Source organism: Panthera onca, chromosome B3 (genome assembly GCF_046562875.1).
Source record: "Panthera onca isolate mPanOnc1 chromosome B3, mPanOnc1 haplotype 2, whole genome shotgun sequence".
In the NCBI taxonomy this organism is placed as follows: domain Eukaryota; kingdom Metazoa; phylum Chordata; class Mammalia; order Carnivora; family Felidae; genus Panthera; species Panthera onca.
Genome location: NC_138344.1, coordinates 47998363 through 48013620, shown reverse-complemented (window position 1 = coordinate 48013620; position 15258 = coordinate 47998363). Strand labels below are relative to the sequence as shown.

General features: G+C 33.1%; 1 protein-coding gene across 1 annotated transcript in view; it reads right to left on the bottom strand.

The window, feature by feature from the left end:
- MNS1 (meiosis specific nuclear structural 1) overlaps positions 1-15258 on the bottom strand; it is a 47767-nt gene that overhangs the window by 10005 nt on the left and 22504 nt on the right. Inside the window, exons 4-7 of the mRNA XM_060618449.3 lie at positions 10444-10546; positions 7566-7795; positions 6760-6976; positions 6550-6657 (exon numbers count right to left, since the gene is read on the bottom strand). Of these exons, the coding sequence (XP_060474432.3) occupies positions 6550-6657; positions 6760-6976; positions 7566-7795; positions 10444-10546 (658 nt within the window). The remainder of the gene's footprint in view (positions 1-6549; positions 6658-6759; positions 6977-7565; positions 7796-10443; positions 10547-15258) is intronic.

Sequence of the window (15258 nt, the reverse complement as noted above, 5' to 3'; positions counted from 1 at the left end):
GAAATGTGGTTTTAACTCTATAGCTTTTATAACAAAGTAAGACAAAAAAGTATAGGAGTGGATTTTAAGCCACCCAATCTGGAATATTAGCTGTTTGTTCCACCTATTTGTTAATTATCTTGGATGTTCCACTTCTTTTTCTTCACTTACCTCTATCTAATCTGTTCAAAACCTACCTCCTCCAGAAAGTCACTGTAATTCATACATCTCTCTCTTTTGGGCCTCTGATACCATTTATTTTTCCCATCATTAATTTTACTTCAGATACATGCATTATCTCCTCACTAAAAATAAATTCCTAGAAGGCATATTATTTCTTATTATTTTATTTATCTTATATATTATTTTTCTTTGGGATGCTGGGCACAGTGTTTTTATGATATTATAGTTTGTGTTCGTCTCTATGTATTCTATATAGAAGTCAGAAGGCTCACTGAAGGCAGATATTATCTCAGCTTTGAATTCCTCCAGAGTTTATCCTAATACCTTGCACACAAAAAATACACATAGAACCAAATCAACTGTTGACATTTCCTGGCATCCATCTCCCATACAAATTTTAGTTTAATCCAATCAACGGTAAAGACATCTGGCTAAAAATCAGGGAAATGTTAGCAAAACAAAACAAAACAAAACACCATTCACTGTATTTTTTTTTCAACTAGAAAAATGTCCCTATACTCTTTGATATGCCTGGATCAGGAATATATATTAATGTAATATGAACTGCATAATTTTCCAAACTTTTCTACATTCTAAAGCCCATAATGTGGTTTGAGAAATAGCTCTTCACTGCAGGTTTGAAATAATTTGCTGAAAAAACTACTTTGAGCCTGGAAACTTTTAGAGGTATCTTGGTCTGGGTTCTCCTCTGAAAGCATAATCTTACACAAATATTTGCGTATACATATTTTATGAGAGAGAGAGAGAGATCTCAGGAAGCAGCAGTGAGGGAAAAGCAGAGAGAAATAGGGAAGGGAGAAAAGCCAACACGTGGGTGCATCACTGAACTGGTTACTATGTGGGCAAGTGTGGCTTAATCCTGCCAGAATCTTGTGAGGAATGCATGAAGCACCTTTCAGGTCTGTCCTCAAGGCTGACAGGAAGAAGCATTTATCCCTTAATTCCTGTCCACTGTTGGCTGAGGGATGCCTCAGAGGGTGTTCACTCCCTGCCCCCACCAACAGCACCACACATTAGGACACTGTCAAGCACAGTCAGTGTAAACCCTCACAAGTGTTCTCCACAGCTGTCACTGAAATTAGAGGTGAGGCTAAGAGGGTATGAGGCAGGGCACAGCAAGCTTTTCACATGGGATATATCCTTAGTAATCTTATTTTGGCTTTTTCTACATTTTTTTGAAATCACTATATTTTTAATGCAGAAAATAGTACCATTAAGATTTTCCCACTTTATAAGTATACAATTGAATGACCGTTCATTATTTTCTAATCTTTTTTCTTTACAGACCTTTTAGTCTTTCTAGTTTTGTTTTTGCTTTCCTTTTTAGTATGTTTTTCCAGAGTAAAAGCTTTACCACCCAATATTAAATAATTGGATTAATTAATTCTAATATGTTTTCCTGATTTTGGTAAATTTCCACTTGTATCTTTATGATTCCCTTCCATATTCTTGCCCCATACTTGAATTTGTATTGTTTTTCTAAGTTACTGAGTTGGCTGCCTGGATAATTTTTTCTAGTATTTCTTGTTAAAAATTAATTGCCTCAACTTTAAGATACAAAACAGATGAACATAAGGGAAGGGAAGCAAAAATAATATAAAAACAGGGGGACAAAACATAAGAGACTCTTAAATATGGAAAACAGAGGGTTACTAGAGGGGTTGTGGGATTGAGGATGGGCTAAATGGGTAAGGGGAATTAAGGAATCTACTCCTGAAATCATTGTTGCACAAATGCGAACTAATTTGGAGGTACATTAAAAAAATAAAATATAAAAAAAAATTTTTAAAAGATTAATTGCCTCAGAGATCAGTTTTATAAATCTGATAAGATTTTGATGTGTACTAATCTCATCCTCTAAATTACCTACAAATTTCCTCTTCAACCAATAATAACTGAAAATAATATTTTTAGATTTTCAGATAGAAGATGAAAATATTTGTAATTAATTTCTAGTGATGATAAATACCATTTCCCCTTGTATTATTCTGGTAAATTTTCTTTGGAAGTTTAATAGCTTTTAAAGTTATGTACTTCAGGGGTGCTCAGGGGCGCCTGGGTAGCTCAGTCAGTTAAGCATAGACTTTTGGCTCAGGTCATGATCTCACGGTTTGTGAGTTTGAGCCCCAAGTCAGGCTCTGTGCTGTCAGCTCAGAGACCGGAGCCTGCTTCAGATTCTGCGTCTCCCTCTTTCTCTGCCCTTCCCCTGCTTGCACTCTGTCTCTCTGTCTCTCAAAAATAAATAAAACATTAAAAAAAATTTTCAAGTTATGTACTTCAATGCAATGTTACATAGAAGATTAAATGTTTATCCTGTAATACCCTCATTGTCAACTGTACCTTTCATCTGTGATATCTGGGATTCATTTGATGTTCTATCTATCTGATGCTAACCTTGCCTATTTGCTTCCCCTTGGTCCATATATACCTGTTACACCTTCATCCATCATTTTATTCTTAACTTTTTTGGGTAATTTGATATTAGGTATATATAAATGGATTACATTAAGTTGTTTTTAAAAAGAAATGTACATATTTTACATTTAAAAAAATTTTTAATGTATTATTTTTGAGAGAGAGAGAGAGAGAGAGAGAGAGAGAGAATGAATGGGGGAGGGGCAGAGAGAGAGGGAGACACAGAATCCGAAGTAGGCTCTAGGCTCTAAGCTGTCAGCACAGAGCCCAACGTGGAGCTTGAACCTACGAACCACAAGATCATGACCTGAGCCCAAGTCGGACACTTAACCAACTGAGCCACCCAGGTGCCCCTATATTTTACATTCTTACATGCAGTAATCATTAAGAATATACACCCAAAAGGGTTTTGATATCAATACATGGTAACTCTTTCCAGTTTATCTAAAATGATGTTTTGTTTTAGGAGAAAAATATTAAAAATAATGCTAATAACCAACAATCTATTGTATACTTGGCTATTCATGTATTTGTTGTATGAAGTCTTTGTTCAAACTTGTTGCTCATTAAAAAAATAGTTCTTTATTATTCTATTATTGAGTTATAAGTGTTCTTTTTATATTCTTAATAAAAGGTTTTTGTAAGATACACGTACAGAATACTATTTCCCAGATTGTGGCTTGCATTTACAATTTCCTAACAGTGTTAGTTTTGATGAAACCCAATTTGCAACTTTTTCCTTTATGGATCATACCTTTTTTACTGTACCAAAAAAATCTTCACCCTTCTCAAGGGTGAAGACTTTCTCCTCTGTTTTCTTCTAGAAATTTTGTAGTTTCAGCCTTTTTGTTTGTCACACTTATTTTGAGTTAATCTTTGTATATAATGAGACAGAAAATAATAAACTGGAGGGTAGGGGAAATAGGAAGAGGCTGATAATGGGTACAAAGTTCAGCCATAGGGCCTGAGGATCTAATGTAAAATGTGGTGATTAAAGTGAATAACACTGTATTATATAAGTGAAGTTTGCTAAAAGTCCAACTTAAGTGCTCTCTTCAAAAAGAAATTAAAAAAATAATTATGTGAGGTGATAGATGTATTAACTAGATGGGAGAATCATTCCCCAAAATAAACATATATCAAATCACCATAATGCTTTAAATATCTTACAAGTTTATATGTCAATTATACTTCAAGAAGTCAGTAAACTTGAAAAACCTGAGGCAAGAGTGACCAAAAAAACAAACAAATTACCAATATCAGGAATGAAACATGGGATAGCATTGGAGACCCTGCAGACATCAAAAGGATAATAAGGGAACAGTATGAATAATTCTACATACACGTTTGACAACTTAGACAAAAGGGATCACTTTCTCAAACACAAGTCACTAATAGTAACCAAATATGAAATAAGATCATTTGAATTAATCTATAACTATTAAGGACACTGAATTAATAATTTAAACCTCTCAAAAATAAAACTCCAGGGCCAGATGGTTTCATTGGAAAAGACTACCAAACATTTTAACAAAGCATTAAAACCAATTTTACACAATCTTCCAGAAAACATAAGAGGGAACACTTCTGCATTTATTTTATGAAGATCAGAATACCCTGATACCAATATGAAAACAGAAAACTAAAAAGCAATATTCCTCATGAATATGGATGAAAACATCCTTAGCATAATATTAGAAAATAGAATCCAGCCATATATTAAAAGACTTATACACCAATGCAAAGTGGGATTTATTCCAGTAATCAGACTGGTTCAATATTCAAAAAAAAATAAATGTAACCCGCCAAAGTAAAGAAAAAACACACAACGTTATCTATAGATATAAATAGATATCTATATAGATAGACAGATATAGATATCTATATCTATAGATATAAAAAAGCATTTGACAAACTTCATATCTCTTCATGATAAAAATCTTCAGAAAATAGGGTTAGAAGAGAACTTCCTCAACTTAATAAAGAGCATCTACAGAACTACAATTAACAAAATGCTTTCCCTGAAGATAGACAACAAAGAAAGCCGATATCTATCTCATCACTGTTACTCATCACAGTGGTAGACAATGCTAGAAGTTTTAGCCAGAACAGTAAGGCAAGAAAAGGAAATAAAAAGGATACAGATAAAAAAGAATTAAAACTGTCCCTATTCTCAGAAAACATAACTGGGTAGGTAAAAAAAAAAAAAAAAAAGAAAAACAACTCCTACAGTACAAAGTTGTGAGATACAAGATAAATATAAAAAAAGTGAATTCACTAGTAATGAGTCCGTGGACACTGAAATTAAAACTAAAATTCCATTTACAATTATTCAAAAAAAAGAAATACTTAAATATAAAAACAAAGCACATACAGGATTTGTACGATGAAAACTATGAAACACAAGAAAAAATACAAAGATGATCTAAATAAATGGAGAATCATACTATGTTCATGGACTGGTAGACTCAACAGTGAACACGTCAGTTCTCCCCAAATTGATACTTAGATTTAATGCAATTCCTCTCAAAATCCTAGAAGACTTACTTGTACTTAGAGACAAGATTATTCAAAAATATGTATGGAAAGGCTGGGGTGCCTGGGTGGCTCAGTCAGTTAAGTGTCCGACTTCGGCTCAGGTCATGATCTCGCGGTCTGAGTTCAAGCCCCACGTCAGGCTCTGTGCTGACAGCTCAGAGCCTGGAGCCTGTTTCAGATTCTGTGTCTCCCTTTCTCTCTGACCCTCCCCCGTTCATGCTCTGTCTCTCTCTGTCTCAAAAATAAATAAACATTAAAAAAAAATTTTAAAAATATGTATGAAAAGGCTAAAGCAAATTTGAAGCATTACATAGCTACAATAACCAAAACTGTCTGGTATTGGTGGAGGGACAGATACATAGATCAACAGAACAAAATAGAGATCCCAGGAACAGATCCACACAAATATACTTAACTGTGTTTTAATAAAGTTGCAAAAGCAATTCAATGTAGGGTAGAAAATCTTTTCAACAAATGATGTAGAGCAACTAAATATCTAAAAGCAAAAAACTTTGACCTAAGTTTCACATCCCACACAAAATATTAACTGAAAATAGATCACAGACTTAAATGGAAAAGGCAAAAAGTTTTAGGAAAAAAAGGAGAAATTCTTCAGGATCTAAGCAAAGACTTCCTAGAATTGATACCAAAGTATGATCTAAAAAAAATAAAATTAGCAAATTGGACCTCAGAGAAACTGAAAACATTTGCTTGGAAGAAGACCCTGTTAAAAAGATAAAAAGACAAGCTATAGACCAAGAGAAAATATATGAAACCCACATACCTGACAAATGACTAATATCTATAATACATAAAGAACTCTCAAAACTCTACGATAAATTAACAACACAATTAGAAAACTGGCCAATCATCTTGACTTGTGGTCAAGGTTTTTGATGTTGTTGAACATATATCCTGTGGTTTTCTGACTACTTATTCTATATATTAATGAGAAGGGATACTGAAATCTTCAACTATAATTATGGATTTGTCTCTTTCTCCTTTCAGTTTTACTTCATGCATTTTAAAGCTTTATTTAGGTTCATCCACCCTTTAGGACTATTATATCCTCTAGATGAATTTACCATGATTTCCAACACCACTTGCTTTTGATTAGTGTTTAGTATATCTCTCTCCATCCTTTTGTTTTTAAACTATATGTCTTCATATTTAAATTGTGTGTCTTATAGATAACACAGTTGAATCATACTTTCTATGCAGTTTGTGAACTGTTACCTAGGTATGACTTTTTTATCCAGCCTGAAAATTTCTCTTTTAATTGCAGTGATTATTCTATTTACACATAATGTAATTATCAATATGGCTGGGTTTAAATCTACTATTTTTCTACTGCTTCATCTCAAGATGATATTCTTCTCTATGTTAATCATTCTTTCCATTTCCAAAACTTACTTTTAGTTTCATCTTATGTATTTCAGCTTGTTCTTCCTGGTATAATTCTTGTCTCACTTGTTCCAAATCTTCACGTTGCCGCAGCATTTCTTCCAATTTCTGAGTCAGCTATTAAATTTTTAAAGAAACACACAAACATTAATAAGAAACAAATTCTATATCAAGTATTTCTGAATTTCTCCAATGTTAAAGAAGTGGCTATTTTAATACCATATTCTGAAGCTGCAGCCTTTTTTCCTCATTTTCTTGAACTTTTGCCATTCGATCTTCTTCTCTTTGTTGCTGCATGTTGGCAAACTCTATGATTTTTCTGTTTTCTTCTTCCATCTCCTCACGTTTCTTTTTTCTCCAGAGAGCCTGCTCTTTCTGAAACTCTTCTATGTACCTTCGAGTTACATTCATTTTTTCTAACTTTTGTTGTCTTTCCCTAAAAAAGCAATAGTTGAGTACAGTTTTATAGTACAAGAAATAATATAAATATAAAAATGTGTCATTTCCTTCAGTTGATAATGTGGGAAAAAACAGCCTTTCTATTTATAGTTTATTCATTCATTCATACCACAAACATTTTGAGTGTCCACTATGTACTGCTAAATATAATGACAGGTATGAATTTTCCAAGTAAAATACTACTTATACCTTTCCTCTAACCTGTTAATGAAGTTTTATGCCTCTCACTTCAGAAAGGCACCAACCTGTTTACATAAGCCTAGCAGTACACTACACTTCAGTTGTCTAGCAAAGAAATGATCAGAAGACAAGTCCTCTGACACGATATGGGCACATTTAAGAAAAACAAAGGTTTAATCATTCTGTTACTTAATAAGCATTTGTTACCAGATAATTATCATGCTCACAAAGATAAACAGGAGTTGGACTCCGTTTATGTGATCGTAATAATTCCTGAGAACTTAGTACATATTCAGCACTGTTCAGGTGCTTCTCCTCTTCACAACAAGCCTGACATAAATCTCATCTCAATTTTTAGGCATGTAAAGAAACTGGGATAAACTTACAATTGATCTTCTTCATAGATTTTCCTAACAATTTCATCAATCATGAGTTTCTCTTTCAGTAACTGCTCATAAGCTTCCTGCTTTTTCCTTTCTTGTTCCTCAAGTTGTTTCTCCAAGTCAAGATAATACTGTGCTTTTACTTTATTCCGTTTGTTCTCTGCAGCATTCTCTTCCTTTATTGCTCTCTCGTGTTCTTCCATCATGATTTTGGCTATTTCAGCATCACGTTTCTGTTATGAAAACAAAATTCATCTTTCTACTTTCAAATGTGAGTGCAGTATGATAGAATATTTCAAAACAGGTGAAATTGAATATAAAGTGTACTGCATAAAATATTTTCATCTGTCCAGGTAAATGCAAAGGTAAGTCACTGTTACTTGAAGGGTTTGAATGATGAGTCAAACCCTAAAGATGCTTTCCCATTCCTTCAAGTAGATCTCAAGGAAATACGAGATAAGTGTAACTAATAACTCCACGTGTGAGAAAATTAGAAAAACTCCGCATTTGAAAAACAGCAAAAATTTGAAAAAATTAGAAGCACTTTATTAATAACTGTTTTTAAAAAAAGCAGTAGTAATCTTTTCCTTTTATTTAAAAGTCATGTAGGCAATTTTTAGCTCCATTATGTATCAGCTGCCCTTTACAGTAAGGATTGTACTCTTTTTCAGACAAGTCTCCTATTAACCAGCTCTAAGCAACTCTGAAGTTTCTCTCAGCTTAAACTTTCTTTCTTGCCACCAGCCTTTGAAGTCTCTCATTTTTCATTTATTAAATGCCCTTTATAATCACTTTAACTTAAAAGAGTCACATATATCATTGTGCCTGTTTTCTGTAGCTTTTAATTCACTCATTCAAGACCATTCCCTCTGAGTTAGAGACAATCTTACTTCTTAACTAGGTTAAACCTCTTATTTGTTTTGAGCATTTTGAAATCACTTAACAAAATAAGTTGTAAATTAAATATATTGAGGCAATTTTTATTACCCTTGACCATTAGGATCACATACCAAATAGCATCAAATAGACAAGAAAAGATTAAAATGTGAATGTGAATGCCATTCCTAATCTAATTGAGGTTTTTAACATATACACTATTAATATGACTTGACCAAAATTCTTTCTCTTCTACTTTCTTAGCACATGTTGTATTGGGTTCTTTAAAAAAATGTGAAATGACAAAAACATTTATGTACACACTGCCACACACTTATAGACATACAATGTTCTCATTTCACAGATTTAAGAACACTAAAGCTCAGACAGACAGAGCCCATATTGGCACCTAGGTATCTTGACACCTAGTCACGTTGTAGGACTATTTGACTTTAATTTTTGTGGACTCATTTTATTTAGAAAATAGTGGCAATTCTTTCAGGAGTCAGACTTAAATGTACAACTACCTGGAAAACCTTCAATGATCAGAATAAAACTGCAAACTACTGGTCAAAGAGTACACTGTTCATGTTCTACTTTATTTTTGTTTTTAATTTTATTTATTTTGAGAGAGAAAGAAAGAGAGAACATGAGGGGAGGAGCAGAGAGGGAGAGAGAAAATCTCACAAGGATGTGGGGTTGATCTCACGAAGCATGAGATCATGACCTAAGCCAAAATCAAGAGTTGGACCAACTCCTGGCTCAGCTTAACCAACTGAGCCACCCAGTTGCCCCAGTTCCACTTTATTTTTGAAAGGGTAGAAAAGAACTACATGGCTTAGGAAATGAGGTCTCCTCATGCTCTCCTACCACCTGCCACGCCAAAGGCAATCCCAGTTAACAGCATGCTGTGCAACCCTTCAGACTTTTCCTGTACTAACACACATGCATGCACATCACTGTGGCCAGCATCTATTCTTATGAGATGCCTATGTTGCATTGTGCTGGTTAAGTATTTTGATATTATTCCTCTAATTGTATGTGTGCATCAACATATATGTGTTGAAATATATACACATATGTTAATATACAGTTTTTAAAAAATAAAGACGGTCTGTGATGTATATTTCTCTCCAACTTGATTTTTCTGCAACTTTTTTTTTCTTTTTAACCTAAAATATAACTTTAAAAGCCACAACATTTACCTCTACCTCTTCTTTTTAATAGCTTATAATCCTTGAAAGGGATCCAAGAGAGAGGAAACTCTACAACCAAAATGCTCTATGTATTAATAGAGAAACGAGAGAAAAGAACTTCTAAGATTGTGTACTATTGCAATCAGACCTTTTCATCGATGTCTAGCCTTTCCAGGGGACCATGAGGGCTCACGTGATGGTGTGCACGCTGCTTTTCAGAATTAACTCAATAAACCCTATTTTACATTTACTGTAGCACCACTAGTGAGTGTGTCTAAAACTCCTTTGCCCAAGAGTAACTCTTGCCCTGAATCTGGCAGTATGTCAGGAGTTAGAAAAGGGAATAAACAGAGGAAAAAAGATAGAGATAGCTACTTACAAAACAGGAAAGTTTCCTGCTTAAAATTATAAAATAGTTCACTTTTTAAAACATTTAACAAATGCAAAATCTAGTAACATTCTAAAATGAATTGATCACACTAACAACTTGTACTGTATTGGTTTGTCAAAGAATTATCAGTCACAGACCACAAAGAATGCTCAGACTTACTGAGTATAGCTATTCATTCTAAACAGCAACCACATTCTTTGTGTCTCTGAAAGGCTCTAATATTAAATTAAACAAGGCTCACTATTGAATAATTTCTGAGTTTCTATACCTTAAGGATCTGAAAAGCATAAAAGTATTTAAGAAATCTAGCAGTGTAAATTCTTCATAGTATGTAGCAATTTTCAAAAAATTGGTCTATTGTTGGTTTTCTAAATGAAGCTAAAAATATAGAAAACATAATGACCAGAAACATGATTACCATTTGCTCATGTTTAATGGCATCCTTCTCTGCAATCTGAGCTGCCCTTTCTTTATTCATGTAAGCTGCTTTTAATTTCTTCTCCAATTCTCTGAGCTCAATACTGTTTAAAAAAAAAAAGACAGAAATTTTAAATTGAGGACCACATTTTCATCTTAAAAATCTGTACCTGAAATTTAAAATAATTTTTTTCTAAATGTATATTTATATTAAATATCTTGAAAGTTAATACTCTTTTCTCTCTTCATCTAAAGAAAAATCAGAATGAAAATGAGGCATTATAATTAATTTTCCAGACAAAACAACTGTTTTATTTCCAATAATCATCACTAAAAATCTTTTTGCCAGTGCCTGACTCAGAGAAGATGCTTTATCAATATTGGTTAAAATTTCTGTCCAGCTACTGACACTATTGAGCTACAAGAACTATAGTGGAGGGGTTGTAAACACTCTGAAAGCGATGACTATTTTTTGATGATTAATGATGGAGAGGAATGACCATGGGCAAGTTTGCTTCACTTCTCTGGGCTTGTTTACTTACCTGTTAAAAATGAGGATCACCCTCAGAAAACCTCTGAACTGCTTTTCAATCTATCCCTTCCCTAACTATAGTGGAAAATAATATGCCATACACAACTTTTCATTTTAATGTGCCAGTCATATTTCTGAATATGAGAATTCTGAGTCAGAAGGGTACTTAGATGTCACTTAGAAGCACATCTTGGGGCACTGGGGTGGCTCTATAAGTTGAGCATCTGATTCTTAATTTCAGCTCAGATCATGATCCCAAGGTCGTGGGAGCCCCCGCGTGGATCATGGAGCCTGCCTAAGATTCTCTGTCACCCTCTCCCTTTCCCCTTCCTTGACTCGTGCATGCTGTTTCAAAAAATTAAGTTAAATTAAAAAAAATTTTTTTAAGCACATCTTAATTCTTACTAGAACAGAAGCACTCACCTAATTATAAACAATTGAGAAGTACCCTACACCTCCAAAGAGACAATCATGGATAGGGAAGAGAGCTATTCTTGGTATTGTGATGTGTCCTTCTTGCCCTCACTGCTGTAGTTGTAAATGTATGGGACACAAGATTGCCTTCCTTCATAAAAGTAATAATATAAATGAGGATTAAGTTTCTAGGTTAGTCCACATATTTTACTCTAAGGAGCTGACATATTTACAAGAGTTTTTGTTGGATTAGAGCTAGGTACTAATATTAGTAAGCCAATGTACATACCCAATCCCAATTTATAATATTACCTCTCCAAAACAAAGTGCATCAAATTCCAAACAACCAACATGCAAATAAATGACTTTCATTTGAAGGACAAATGCACAGATTTCTATTGGATATATACCTAGGAATGAGATTTCTGAGTCACAGGGTAGGCTGTATTCAAATTTCATAGAAAATGCCAGCTTTCCATGCTCTGTACAGAGATTTACACTCATAGTGCTTCAGTACCCCCACTGCTACACATCCCAGCAACACTTTTTAGTCGTGTCATTCTTTTCATTTTAACCACTCTTGTGGGTAAAATATCACTGTGGTTTTAATTTGTTTCCCTAATAAAATGAAACTCAGACCTTTTCATATGTTTGAATCATTTCTGTGAAGTCATTCATCTTCTGTGAAGTTTTTGTTCAAGAATTTTTTGCCCACTTTTAGACTAAATTGTCTACTTCTTGTTACAGAAGAGTTCTTTGTATGTTCTTAATATAAGTCTCTTGTTAGTTACAATCATTGCAAATATTTTATTCCAGTCTGTACTTACTCTTATAGCTGTTTCTTTAGATGAAGAGAAGTTTTCTAATTCACCCATCTGTTTCTTCATTGTCAATGACTTTTGTGTCATGTTTTAAGAAATGTTGCCTACTGCACAGACATAAAGTTATTTTCTTTTGTTAGTCTCTCAAAATTTTGTTTCACCATTGACTTTTAGACTATAATCATTCAAGAATTGAATTCTGTGTGTAGAGTGAGGTAAAAAATCAAGTTCGTTTTTGTATATATGGCTATTTAATTGATGCAGTACCATTTTATAAAGATGTCCATTTCTGAATGTTCTGCACTACCATTGTAGTGCCAGGGATCTGCAGTGTCATAAAGTTTAAGTGTGCATATATGCATGGATCCATTTTTGAATATCCCATCCCATCATTCCTCAACTGGGGTTCCATAAGAGAACTAAGCCTCACAGAAAATGGAGTCTATATTTTAATTCTCTCATAGACGGTATATAGCAGGCATTGTTTTAGATCCACAGGAAGTAAGTTAATTCATTACAAATGCCGTAGGCCATTAGGGTTTAAATTTTCTGGTTGAAAAGATCTGCTCCATCCTATTTCATCGATCCATTTGTTTATTCTGTGCTAAAACCACAATATCTTAATTATTATAGCTTTTTCATATCCTAAAGAATAAGTCTCCAATTTTGGTCTTCTTAAAGATTGTCTTAGCCATTCTAGGTACTTTGCATTTCCATATACATTTTAGAATAAGCTTGTCAAATGTCATAATAAACAATACTGGCTGAGATTCTGATTAGGATTATACTGAATTTATATATCAGTTTGACATATTTACAATACTGAGTCTTCAATTTTATAAACATGGCACATCCTTCCAATTATTTAGGTTTTTAAAAACTCTATTGATAATAGTTTTTCTTCAGTGTTGAGGTTTTACACCTCTTTCATTAGTTACTTACTTTTCTATGCTCTTGTACAAATTATTTTAAAACTTTCATTAATTGTTGCTAATTTACAGAAATACAATTAATGTTGTATATTGACTTCACATCCAACAACACTGCTGAACTTATTTTTATAATTTATACATAGATTCTTTTGGATTCTCTACATACACAATCATATCATCTGGTAATAATGAAAGTTCTATTTCTTTACTGACAATCCTAACAACTTTCATTTACTTTTCTTGCCTTATTGCACTGGCTAGTGTGCCCAATACAATTATTAAGAGAAGCTGTTATAGCAAGCATTCCTGTCTTCTTAATATAAGTAAAGTGTTTAATGTTTGCCATTAAGTATGATGTTACTGTAAACTCCTTTTATTCCTAATTTGCTAATCCTCTTTTAATCTTAGAGTGATGTTGATTTCTACCAATTGGTTTTTTTCTGCTCATACAGTTTTTCTATTATATTCTGTTCATCGGATGAATTACACTTACTGATTTTCTAATGTTAAAACAAGTTTGTATTCTTAGAATAAGTTAAATTTAGTCAGATTTTTATCTTTCTCACACACTGTTGGATTTGACATTAACTAATTTCAGATTACAGTAGCTAAATTCAAGAGAAAAATTAGTCTATAATGTTCTTACCCTACTCAGGTACTGATCTGATTACAATCAATTGGAAAGTGTTTCTTCTTTTCCCACTCTGCAAAACTATGTGAGATCGGGGTTATTATTTGAATGTTTGGTAAAATTCACCAACCACCTAGCTATGTAGGTTTCTTTGTTAAAAAGGTTAATTATAGGTGTAATATCTTCAAAAGTTATAGAAACATTTATGTTTCTGTTTCTACATATGCCAGTTTGGTAAATAGTTCTATTTAAGAATTTATCTAATTTTCAAATTTATTTGTATCAAATTATTCACAATATCTTGCTATGATCTAGTAAACATTTGTATGATCTACAGTGATATCTTATCATCCATTCCTAAAATTGGTTATTTATGCATTCATTCTCTTTTACACTATACCGTTCTAACCAGAGGTAATCAATTTTATTAGCCTTTTTAAAGGCACAATTCTGGATTTCATTCTACTTTATGTTTACATTCTAATTCATTTGTTTCTGCTCTTACTATTCTCTTCCTACATTCTTTTTATAATCATTCCAGATGGAAATTTGGTGTACATTCTCTAATATCCAGATTGAGCCTTCATTTCTAATAGTCATTTCAGATTATAAATTACTCTTGAGCAACAGCTTTAGCTAAACCCCATAAGTTTGAGGGTTTTCATATTATAGTTTTTTTATTGTGGTACAATACAAAAAAGAAAAATTTGCCATTTTTAACTATTTTAAGTGTACAATTCAGTAGTGTTAGTTGCATTCACAATGTTCTACAACGATCATCACTATTTCTAAAACTTTTTCATCATTCTAAATAGAAATGCTGTACTCATTTAAGCAGTAACTTCCCATTCCTCTCTTTTCCTAGCCTCTGGTAATCTCTTACTACTTTTTGTCTCTATAAATTTACCTGTCCTAGTTATTTCACATAAGTGGATGTACACAGTAATTTATCCTGTTGTGTCTGGCTTACTGCACTTAACATATTGCTTTCAAGGTTCAGCCATATTGTAGCATGTATCAGAACTTCATTCCTTTTCATAACTGAATGATATTCCACTGTATATACATACCAAAGTTGTTGATGGACAACGGGGTTGTTCCTACCTTTTGCTATTGTGAATAATGCTGCATTAAACATTAATGTACAAATATCTGATTAAGCCTCAATTTTCAATCCTTGTGGGTATCTACCTAGATAGATCATACGGCAGTTCTATATTTAACTTTTTGAGAATTGTCAAACTATTTTCCACAGTGCTTGCACCATTTTATGTTCCTACCAGCAATGTCCAAGGGTTCCAATTTATCCACATCTTCACCAGCATTTACTTTCCATTTTTTTATTAAAGCTATCCTATCAATTTCCCTAATGACTTAATGATGTTGAGTGTTTTTTTTTTCATGCGCTTATTGCCCCTTGTCTGTCTTCTTTGGAGAAATCTCTTAAGTACTTTGCCTATGTCCAAACTGTTGAATTGTAGGAATC